General features: G+C 40.5%; 1 protein-coding gene across 2 annotated transcripts in view; it reads left to right on the top strand.

Annotated features, from left to right (window-relative positions):
• Nucleotides 1–5,569: 5,569 nt before the first annotated feature.
• The window catches only part of srgap3 (SLIT-ROBO Rho GTPase activating protein 3), a 63,640-nt gene continuing 56,770 nt past the window's right edge, over nt 5,570–12,439 (top strand). Inside the window, exon 1 of one of the 2 annotated variants that reach the window (XM_044023400.1) lies at nt 5,570–6,207. In XM_044023400.1, coding sequence (XP_043879335.1) covers nt 6,144–6,207 — 64 coding nt within the window. In that variant the 5' untranslated portion in view covers nt 5,570–6,143. The remainder of the gene's footprint in view (nt 6,208–12,439) is intronic. The other variant, XM_044023401.1, reaches the window with a different exon arrangement.

Below are 12,439 nucleotides of genomic sequence, written 5' to 3'. Positions count from 1 at the left end.
CTGCGCGCCTGGCGAAACTTGCATGCCTCTGACGGGAACGCGCACAGCTGAAGCTTCGAGAAAGCTAACGCTATTTATGGTACGCTACGGCCAAGAAGGCGATACGTTTTGTTACGAACATTTCTCAACATCCTCGTTTTATTTAACCAGGACGCTTAGTTAGACGTGAAATCAACTCCATTTCACACCACACATGTTTGTAAATGAATTATGTTGTCTTACTTTTATTGTGGTATGTATGTCCATCCATCCATCCTGTTCAAATGCGGTGCTATTATTCTGAAAGGGTAAAATACGGGAATTAGGAAAAAACGATATAAAAGTGCCAATTAAGGCCGCAAACGGAGTCTTAATCACTTTCCTTTTTGTTTTAGCACCTGGCTGACGAGGACACAAGGTCTGTATGTGTTTTATTGTGTGTTTTTAATCTCAGTTAGTATTCATGTGAATATTATTCTGCTAGCATCACTTCATTCAGTAGTAGTATTTCAGCAGTTTGCAGTATTCCCATATTAAAGTGTTTACTAAAATATAAATAACATGGTTAGTTAGAAATATTGTACATGTCTAAAATGGCATTAAAGTGATAATTCCTATGTTCACGTGAGTCGTTTTGTTTTGTTTTGTTTATTTTTTGTATTCATGACAAATTAAGGACATGTTTGGAGTGAATGAAGTTTTCAATAATGCATTTTGAACCATGAGTAAAGGAATGGTATGCTACAGTCAGTGTGTGTGTGTGTGTGTGTGTAATCAAATACGGGATAGTATTTTGGGATGAAATGGTGGTGCTCGTGTTATATGTGGATGTCTTCCTGGATACAGAAAAAAACGTTACTATAGTCGCAAGTACCGAAACTACTGTTCTCGGATGACGTATCGTCATTAATGAATCGCTAAAAGTATCGCCAGGTTTTCGGAAGTCCTATGGTTTCCGTTTCAGCTGTGCGCGTTCTCGTCAGAGGCATGCAATTCTCGGCAGGCGCAGAACTCGGCATAACACCGACAACAACCGTTTGACACTTCCGGCTGACGTCTTTCAAAATATAAGACGATCATTCAATGCAGATATAAAATAAATCACATTACTTTGGTCAAAGTCGACTAGTGCATCAAGTTCAGCCTATGAACTTTTCAGCCCGCCCACAAAATAGCGTGTTAAACATCTCAAATCATAAAAGTCCATAACAAATATCATAATCTAATAACTCTCCCCAAATACATCAACAGTATATCTATCATGAGTCTGTCTTTTTATGTTTGGCCCTAAAATCTTGGATAGATGAATGTTGAAAGTCACTATTTTTTTCCCTTTTTTTAAAAAAAACAACTAAAAAGAATAAAATGCTATGTGTTTAATAAATACAGACTGAGGTTTACATATAATTCTCTCCATATTCATTTAATGAAAACTTTAACTCAACCACTTATGACAAAACGTATGCATAAACAAATGTGGATGTCATTTTGTACATATTATTTTTTTGTCAAGATTTGGAATTATTACTTTTGTTTTCCTTGTAAAACAGCACTGCTTTCGTTTATAAACTCTCCTTTTACAATAATATAAAATAAATAAAAGATTTATTTACGTCTGTACCATAAACTATCAATAGAGGGCGCCATGGCGTTAGTTTTTAATAACCGTGAACACATCTGAAACCACTCAGCACAGCATCAACAACAGACAGAGGGAGAACGTGCGAGAGGAAAGTTGTTTGGGGAAAAAGAACACAGGGAATCGGTGTGTTTTTCTTCCTAAAATGAATTTGTTCACATGCATTTAACTCATTGAAGGAGTCATGCCAGAGATTATGGGATTATTGCTTGGAAGTGATTCATAACAATAATTCTGTTAACATTAACTGATACTACTAAAAGATGAGTCGTGTATGAGCACTGATGTACTGAAGTATTAGCCAATAATTAAATAGATAATTATGTAAATCTATTCATTAAAGTCATAGCGTATACAGCCAGTAGAGGCCACTGCTTTATATTTGTCAAATAAGAATCATCACTCTTCCATGAAACTCTATAAATCCTTTGAAGTTACCCATAATCGTCGCAGCTGTCCATTTATCGCTTGTGATTAATGGTGCTCATGTAGAGAGAGGCGATTAAAAGAAACGTGTTTCCCTGTGGAGACGAATCAAACCTCAGGACAGCGAGTGCTTTGAATTAAGTGAAAGCAACAACACCTGCAAATGTTGTTTCCACCACGTTTCTACTCTATTTAACGTCACCTCACCAATATAACGGCGATATTTAACGCCTTTACCTCATACGTTGTTTTCTTGACTATTCAGGAACTTCACTATTATTAGCAAGACTCTGGTTAGTAATCTCTCTCTCTCTGTGTGTGTGTGTGTGTGTGTGTGTGTGTGTGTGTGTGTGTGTGTGTGTGTGTGTGTGTGTGTGTGTGTGTGTGTGTGTGTGTGTGTGTGTGTGTGTGTGTGTGTGTGTGTGTGTGTGTGTGTGTGTGTGTGTGTGTGTGTGTGTGTGTGTGTGTGTGTGTGTGTGTGTGTGTGTGTGTGTGTGTGTGTGTGTGTGTGTGTGTGTGTGTGTGTGTGTGTGTGTGTGTGTCACGACAGATGGCAGGCGGTGAGTGCAGCACTCCCCAAAAACTTTATGGTGATATAGATGACTGCAATAAAACATGGCTTTTGTTCCCTCTGAGTTGCTGACAGTGATAAGAAACTTAGTGGTTGGTAGAAAACTTTGGTTGATGACAACACAAGATAAGACAATAACATGCAATAATAATAAGAACTCAAGCAAGTGGGGAATATCCTTAAAGCAGTCGGGTTCTTCTTACATCCTGTGCAATTTTACGCGAGGATTCGCAAAATTACTGTTCCAAAGATGCACGTCTACAACTTAGAATGTAGTTCACAAAATTATACTAGAGCCATTTGTTTCTGAGTATAATTGACTAAGGAACGTGTAAATCACGATCATTGACTTCAGCAGAGACTGTCACAGCAGTGGAACTAGAAAATACACCCTGAAAAAAGACAAAAGGCATTCGATCTATGAAGATAATTTAATTTGTTCATTTGAGTATTTCCAATTGAGTTTATTGCATTTCATTCACAAATAAACAATTATAACAAAAACTGTCCACGTCTTGATAAAATAGTCATAGTCCAACACAGCCACTCACTTTCCTTTGGTTAAGACAAACAAGCAAATTATAAAACCCTTTTAAAAAGGGTTAAAAAAGAACAAAAGTTATTCAAATTGAACACATTTTCATTGTATTTCCTTCACATAGTGCTTTTAATTGTATTGTGGTGAGTATGATTTTACAGCAGGCCAAAGGTGCAGTCTGGGCGTAATCTATACCAAAGAGTAATGATTAATAATGTACATTATTGAATGACAACTACAAGTATGAGTTGAACTTAAAACCCACGCCTGCAAATGACACAGCAAATCATTAACCTGTGCTGTGTTTGTGACACTTCAAAACAGGTTACATCATATCTGTGGTAAACACAAACAATTAGACCCTCACATACACTAAGTGACTCATGCTCCCGATCTAGAATAATAACAAATGTCTGGAAGAAATGGGATTAGTTCCTCCCTTGCTGTCAACTTAAAACAATTATATATGAAAGTCTGAGTGAGGAGCAGACGGAGCATCTGCAGTGTTAAGTGGGGGCAGGTTTGTGCTCCCACGTCGTGAGTCAGCAGCTTGTTTTTGTTCCCTCCTGAAATGAGAAGGCGACAAACAACAATCCGACAATTCGCCAACACTTCAGACGTCGGCGGCGACATCGAGCCTGCCTCACTCTCACTTCACTTCATTAAACTCCTTTCCCGAGAGATAATGACAGCATTTTTATGACATTCTTGTGATCTCATTCATCTGCACACTCATAATAATAATAATAATGATAATAATCGGCTCCATCTCTGACAACACAACATTTAAACAATGGAAACAACAAGGAGACATGGATGCACCTGTGTATCTGGAAAGAGAAAGATATCATTTTCAGGTTTCAGTGCTAATGGTTTGTGTCTGTGTTTAGCTCGAGCAGCGGAGGCTCCATGATGAGCCTGATCATTGAAGCATCATCGATGATGCTGCTGCTGCTGCTGCTGCTGCTGGATCATCACGGCGGAGCACATTTAAACCACGGTGTCAGACCTGATCCCCAGCAGCCCCTCGTGCTGAAACTATGGTGGCCTTTGTGTGACAGAAAGGATGTAATGAGGGCCCGAGCACGAAGGCTAGGGGCCGAAACGGCTTTCAGATTATCATCATTGTTCAGTGTTTGAGGGGGTTAACGTGCATAAAAACGCTTGAAACTTTGCACAGAGGTCAGGTTTAGTGGAAATGCAATATTGGCATAATTCCCAAACCTGCGTTGCTCAAGGGCTCTATAGCACCCCCCTACGGTGACGCCCTGATGGAGCAAGCCAAGATTAAGTTACACCAAATTTCACAAAACTTGGTGGGATTGTTAAAGCCCAAGACGAACAAAAAAGTCAATCAGGACTATGTCCTCAACTCAACAGGAAGTCGGCCATTTTGAATTGAATTTGGCGTCCATCTTGGCGATTAGCACGCTACGTAAACGAGCGAGTTTATTGTACATACCAAAAAACCTGCACCAATTTATGCTAGACACATCAAAGTCATAATGTTAAGGGGAGTGGCCATGGCAACCATCGGGAAGTTTGGCGTATTTTGGACCATTTGCCACCAAACAGGAAGTGCCCTATAACGTCACCGTACATTGACCGACTGTCACGGAACCTCATACGTCACACGAGACACCGACCTGCAACACGTCTATCTTATTATTATTATTATTATAATTATTATTGTTATTATTATTATTAATATTATTATTGTTATTATTATTATTATTATTAATATTATTATTATTATTATTATTGTTGGGACTTGTGTGGAGCCGACACAAGGGCCCTTTCATGACTAATCTTTTCATTTGCGTCGTATATAATTTATACTTAATAATGCGAGGTAAAGCAAGCACAACCACTAGGCCAGGGGTGTCAAACATATGGCCTGTGGGCCAGAACTGGCCCATGGGAGGGTCCAATCTGGCCTGCAGGATGAATTTGTGACATGCTATATTTTTCAGTTCCAGATAATAGTTTATTATTCCCAAAGGGGATTAATAAAGTATAAGATTTAGATTTATAGCTGCGGCTAAATATGTTATGCACTGTGATCTGTAAATTGTAATGCATGTGTAAATGGTAAATTTAGGCATAATATTGTTTACGTTGCACTTAATTTTCACACAAAATATCAGGTTTTTCATCATTTGTTTTGTAAGAAAATGTATTTTACTGGTTTGTCCCACTTGAGATCTGTGGCCCCGGAACTAGAATGAGTTTGACACCCTTGCACGAGGCTATGCGAAATAAACGAATGTTGCACTGGACCTTTAATGGTGTTACAGACAGTCATATTTGTATGTGTGTGTGTGTGTGTGTGTGTGTGAGAGAGAGAGAGAGAGCGAGACAGACAGAAAAAGAAGGAGGGGTGGTTTTGACAATAATGAGGAGAGTCACGTGACGACTTCTTAAATTCCCGGTTCCTTGCAGCAGCAGCAGCAGCAGCTCGTCAGAGTCACAGGTCAACGGTGAAACGCTCCATGTCTGCTTGTGTTTGTAACCACAGCAGGTCAGAAGAAGAAGAAGAAGGAGCAGCAGGAGGAGGAGGAGCAGGAGGAGGACGCAGAGACTCCGTGAAGGCTTCAGGCGACGCTCTTTGCTCTTCATCATGCTCTCACCACAGTCATGAGTGTCTCGCTTGTGCCTTTTGTGTTTCCTGCTGAAGCTTTTTGAGTTTGACTAGAACCAGCGGGAGCAGCAGCGGAGCTTCACTGACTGTGACTGTGTCCGTTCATCCGCCTCAGAGAGACGGACAAAACCCTCCGAAACAACAATAATTATATAAAAGAAAACAATAAAGGAGGAGCATGCAGCTGGACTGGACTGCAGCTCAAGTCTCGCACTGATTTGGTTCAAAGTCAACATTTGAGCTTTTGTTCTCGGACCCTAGAGAAGAAGAAGAAGAGGAAGAGGAGGAAGAAGAAGAAGAGTACGATCATCACCGAGTGTCCCCGACGCTCCGGAACACCGAGGAAACCATGTCATCTACGAGGTACAAGAAGGACAAGGAGATCATCGCGGACTATGAGACCCAAGTGAAAGGTGCGGTGTGTGTGTGTGTGTGTGTGCATTGTCTCTGCAGAGTCTGCATCATCATCATCATCATCATCACCATCTTATGCTGCACCTTGTTCATATCATACAAACATGCTGACACATGACCGTGTAGGTCAGAGCATCATGAGTGCATGAGCTCACGTGTTTCATCAGCGTCTCAGAGAGATTGTATGTGTGCTGAATGTTGATTTGCCATCGTGTGTGTGTGTGTGTGTGTTGTCCCCTCCTGCATGCTTTGTTGCTGGGTGAAAAGATCCCTGCGTGTGTGTGTGTGTGTGGAAACATGTGGGACTGTTGTGGCACCTTTTCACAATTTTTTTCACGTTTGAATCGGTGCAATAAGAAAGGTGCAACGGATGCCGTCACATGGTTCTATTGTTTGATCTGTGTTTCTTTGATACTTGAAAAATAAATACAAAAAATCACACATACACGTTGGAAACAAGTTCTAGCCTTAAAGGGCCAGTGTGTAAGCCAAAATGACACCTAGTGGTGAGACTGCAGAATGCAACCAGAGGTGGACGACTCTGTCCTCCGACAAAATATAAATATAGTCCATCGTGGACTAATTTTTTGTCGAGATGCATTCACTGATCCTCGTAAAAAGTCACTCTCGCGCTCTCGTCTCTGCTTGTGACAGATCCACAATGACAGATGTCCACCTTGTGGCCTGCCTGAGACTTGCAACTAGCTCCTTCTGCCCTGACGACAAGAAACTAGCTTCCTCTTCCCAGTGCCAGAGCGCCAAACGTAGAAAAATGGTTGAGGTTGTGCTTCCCTGCTACAGGTCATATGCAGGAATTACGTCCCATACCCAGGTATGCCCCCTAGTGGTGGTATAAAGAACGTCAATCTGGTGCTTTGATGTGTCGTCATCAAGTTGCTTCAGTGAGGTTTCCACCTGCTGTTGGCTTATTGGTTAAAACGTTGTACTTTAGTGTGATGGACGCGGGTTTGACTCCCTCGTTTAGACGTCTACGCACAATGACACGTAACGTTTTTTTCTTTTTTAACCCTAACCCTAAAGATTTCTCCAAATCCTTCAGTCCTACATAACAATATGAGATGTTTTTTTTCTTACGTTAAATGCATGTTTGTCTGCTGGGTTGTAGGACATTTTAACATAATATTCAGGAGTGGAAAAAACTGGAGAAAAAAACAGAGCGTAACAAATCCCAAGTTTCCTGAAGAACGACCCAAAGATGTGCAGGCCAAACAAATAAACATTGTCTAAATACAATAAGTGACATTTAGCTCTGCCGTGTATATAAAAATGGGAGTGTAAATGAGAGTGTGCTGCCTGTGAGAGGAAAACTCCCTCCGTGAACCTGGAGATTACTCTGGACCTATAACTCACATTCCTCATGCTCTCAGTGGTTTCACTACGGTGATGCCTCCTGAGGGTCTTTCTGATAACAACCCCAGTCGTTTATATGTGTCTGGAAGTTTGGATACCGTCTTAAAAAATGTGTAAATGTGTCTTTCCTTTCCCTGAAAGACACATTTGGCTTCTCGGGCATTTGCGTCCAGCTGTGTTTTGAGGGAGAATCTTTGTTTTAATGGATCCAAGCTGTGTCTGCCGCCTCTTTGCGTTAGACAAGGTCCTCAATCTGTGTTCAGTGGGAACAGAAATGTAATTTATGGTGAAAGCTGCTCTTGTTTGTCACTTCTGTGTTGCATTTAGCCTGCAGACATTATACATACAGACTCTGCTCCCGACGTCCGCCGCCTCACACCAACACATCTGTGATGACTAGAACCAGGCAGAGAGGGAGCACTAATGAAATTCCGGTTGGAAAATTGCACCTGTCTCATTCTGAGTTATTGCCGTATGGTTTAATGTGTGCGTCGCGGAAGGCGGCCACATCCTCAGTGTGCCACATTGATTGGCTCGTAACAAGATCACGCGGTCGCTCCGTCGTTACGTAGCGGGGTTAATAAATGCACGGCAGGGAAAGAAATGACTAACCAAACGGTAATTTAATCTACATTTGTGTGCGTAGATTAAATGGAACAAAACGCTGCACTGCTGAAACTTTAACTCTCTGTCATCCTCAATGCTTGATGGTCCTCAAGGCCGGCTGCCAAAGCCTCGGTCTCTGAGGGACCTCGGTGGATCTTGTTCACTTTACTCAGACTGTTCAGCTGGCAGCAGAGAGTTCTTACTCTGAACAGAGAGAGACTGACTGAGGAGCTTGGACTCTATAGTAGAACCACCATGTGGTTGCTGGTCTGCTGCTCTGCCACTTCTACAGTCAGGTAGTGGTTCTAAGGCCACGTTAGGACTCCACTATAAATCTGTACTTCTCCAGGTTCTCCAGGATCAATCAAACCTTTTAAGACCAATGAAAAATCCAAACCTGCTTTATAAATCCAGTAAATTAGACTGCAGATAAATAAGAAATCCACAGATCGCTGTAGAGAGAGAGGGAGGGAGGGAGGGAGGGAGGGAGAGGTGGTGCTGATGATGCACAGGACCAAAGCTTCCAAACAAAACCTGAACCTTAAAATCTCATTAGTAAATGTCAAGAGACACAAGTGCACAGGAATAGACTCTCCGTTGTCTCCAGAGTGACTCAGTTTTATTAAATTGGTCTTGTGTTTATATCTTTTTTTGCTGTGCTTTACTGTGACTGAGAGACAACAGATTCTATTGGCTGCTTTCCCCACAATTAATCACCGATTTGTCGTACTTGGGGTGCAGCAGTTGTATTTTCTGGCACAGCGAACCTTTTAGAAATGGTGGTTGTCCTGCATCATTTTGCAGATAGCTGTCCTTTTTTTTTTTCCATTCATATTGTTTTGTTTGGAGCCATTTTAATGTGATGTTAGAAAGGAGCTCATACTACACTACAGTATACAGTGGTTGCAGTCTGCTGGGACATGGGAAGATCTTGCTTAGCATGAGCTTGTCTCTTTTGTTAGCAGAAAACGTGTTGGTTTTGCTGAAAGACTGATGAGCATCATGTGAGACATTACACTAGGTGTGTCCGTGTTTGTTGACGCTCAAGGCTACAGGCGTCTTCTCAGCTGAGGTAGTTACGTCCTGAAGTCCGTTCATGGGATCGTGGCATTGACAGCAAAGCAATGTGATGACTAATTACAGCATGTAGCCTCTATGTTTTCTATAGATATATATATATATATATATATATATATATATATATATATATATATATATATATATATATATATATGTATATGTATTTATATATGTATATGTGTGTGTATATATATGTATTTATATATGTATGTGTGTGTATATATATATATGTATATATATATATACATATATATATATACATTTATCTATGTATATATATCTATGTATATATATATGTATATATATATATATGTATACATATATATATATATATATATGTATACATATTATATATATTATATATGTATATATAACCACTAGCGACAGTACCTGATTTTTTAGCTGCTCAGGCGAGTTTCCAAGCGAGCTGACGTCAGAGGAAGAGACACCGGAATCAAAGCGAACAACGCCGACCTGTAATGGAAAACCAACCAAACCGTGTAGAGGCGAGGCGAGGCGGTACTATACAGTGGAAAAACACTATAAGTTAGTTGCCTGGTCGTCCCCTGCTGGGCAGCATGAAACTGTGCAGACACAGACATGTTGGGAGTTGAAGAAAATGTTTTTGCTGACTCACCAGCCGAGGATTCTCCATCTGCCAGCACGTTTGAAAAAAAGAAAAGAAAATCATTAGGCTGGCTAATGTTTAGTGGGACAGCTTATTTATTCTGTTTTCCTCCCAATTTTGGGCATCATTCAGGTTCTGATTGTTTTTGTGCAGCAGCAGCATTGATTACAGTCACACGGGCGGCCCACTGAAGTTCTGTTGCTGCTGACTCATTTATCATTGCATGATTTAGTTCTACATTTCTGTGAGAGCTTACTGGACGATTGATCTTTTGTATAAATGTAGGGTTTTTCTGGTTAACCCTTAGAACACAGAGCATTTCCACTGCTTTTTATCATTACTATGGTTAAACATACAGTATATACAGAGGCTATAGGAATGTTCAATATAGAGTGTCTTTTATCCTTTTTTTCAGCACAACCTAGACAATCTCGTGAAAAAGAAGTCATTTTCACTAACTATACAAACACAAAAAGCAAAAAAATTACTACAAATGTGAAAATTGTGAAATACGTCACAGTTCGACGTTCACTTGGCTCGTTTTTATCAACAAAAAGGAAAGAAAAACGCTCTCATTTTGTGACTTGTGCACAATTATTGCTACTTACATCACAACGTCAAATGTGATATGAAAGGAATCATAACTTTGACTCAACTGCGCATACTCAAAATGTTTAAAATTGGATTGAATTTGTGAAATTCGGGAATACGTCACAATTTTATGAACAAAAAGAAATAAGAAGACAAAATACACACATTTAAAGCCTTAATAACTTAATTTCCTATTAAATTTCAATAATAAATATGAAATGTGCAATTATAACTATAATAGTGTTATTTTATTAAACATTAAATACATTTGGATAACACATTGTTCTGTTCAGCTGAATGTTGGCTTGTTGTTAGTTTCTGAAAATATTGCACAGTTTTCTTTTTGCCTCTGTCAGAAACTTCTCCGTTCTCCAAACCTTGTAGTCACCAGTGTACATTGTGTTGTGGTACGTCACTTAAATGAGTCCTGGTCCCAGCGAGACCAAAAGTTCCACCTGCTAAACTTTAGTTAGGACACGCCCCACAGTTTGAAAAAGGCTGGTGTAGGCAGTTATTTTGCATTTCTATTGTCAAAACTCGTGAAAGGAGCCAGAATGAGTCCCTTCCCTTTTGGGTGTCGAGCACAGAGTCAGTAAGAATGTTGATTGGACCGCATTGACCACAAAGTCAATGGAATGGAGAAAAACAGAGAAACACACAGTTTTCACATGTGTTGTAATAATAATATCAGCCGTGGATGTTGCTCCCGTGTGATGAATGTATCGGTGATCTCAGTGTTTTGGCCGCTGCACTGACCGGTACAGTGTTCTGCATTTACTGAGACTGAGAGACTCACGATAGCTGTCCGTTTAAAACACAAGTATTTCACTGATATCAGCACAATCGAGTCTCTCCCTGTAGGAAGTGACTCTGGGGGTCAAAGGGTCAGGATTATTGCAGCAGAGCAGAAGGAAATCATGTGATGTAGTTGTGACAAAGTCCACATGTGGAGGAACATTTGACTTTGACGCCAGAGATCAGTGTTTGTTTCCTGCGTGAAACCAGAAAGTCAACTTTGTGTTTGTTATGTCATTAGTTTAAAAAGTACAGTCTTTATTTCTAAACCAGTGAATGTGTTGAATGAAATGACAAGAGATCCCCTCGTGCCTTTTAATCCTTTTAGATTAAACCTGCATATGTATCTGATGTATCATCGTTCCTCTTGCCACCATAACTGTATATCATCACATAAGGAGCTTTTGGCAGACTCCGCTCTCATCTCCGCAGACTCAGCAGTGCGACGAGCGCAGCTGCCGCGCCATGAATTGAGAGTTTGTTCCGTCCGTCTCACAAGATTTGCAGAGATAATTGGTCTTTCATGAGCTGGCCGCTCTGGCCAGGCATAAATTATCGTGAAAACACAAGAATCTTTAGAATAGTGGTTTGTTTGTCCGTGCTGTGGCATTGATGAGGGAGACAAACAAGTCAACACAACAGTCAGCAGGGAATTTCTTGGCGATTTTGGTGCCAGTCAGTGGACGGTTTCACTTCCCGTTTCATCCGCTTGTTTGTGCCGAGTGAATTTTAATCAGCAGCAGCAGAAGTGTTTGACACTGTGATTGTGTCATGACACGTCCAGTAATGCAACGCTGTCACAGAAGCTTAAAGTAAAGGTTAAAAAAAGTGTGATTGACACTTGAAACCGGCTCATTCTCTCGTTCCTCTAGGACGACGAGGTCTAAGGTCTAAGGTCTAGATTCAGACATCATTAACCTTTAACTGATGCTACTTAAAGGATTCATCAAAGGATTTTAAAAGCTGTTGTAAGAAAATGAAAGAGGTTAAACGTGTGTTTATTTCACAGGAATCCTGGTGTCACACAGCGACAGTTTATAAAACCAAGTCTCCCGGGGAGAGAAACCGTAGAAACCGGGCAGAACTCTGCGCTGAGAGTTTGAAAAAGTCACTGTGTGAACAAGTCATTTGCAAAGTTCTTCCCAGAGTAGATTAGGGAC

This window comes from Solea senegalensis, linkage group LG4 (assembly GCF_019176455.1).
Source record: "Solea senegalensis isolate Sse05_10M linkage group LG4, IFAPA_SoseM_1, whole genome shotgun sequence".
Classification (NCBI taxonomy): domain Eukaryota; kingdom Metazoa; phylum Chordata; class Actinopteri; order Pleuronectiformes; family Soleidae; genus Solea; species Solea senegalensis.
Note: the sequence above shows the minus strand (reverse complement) of the source record. Positions and strands in the feature narration are given on the sequence as shown.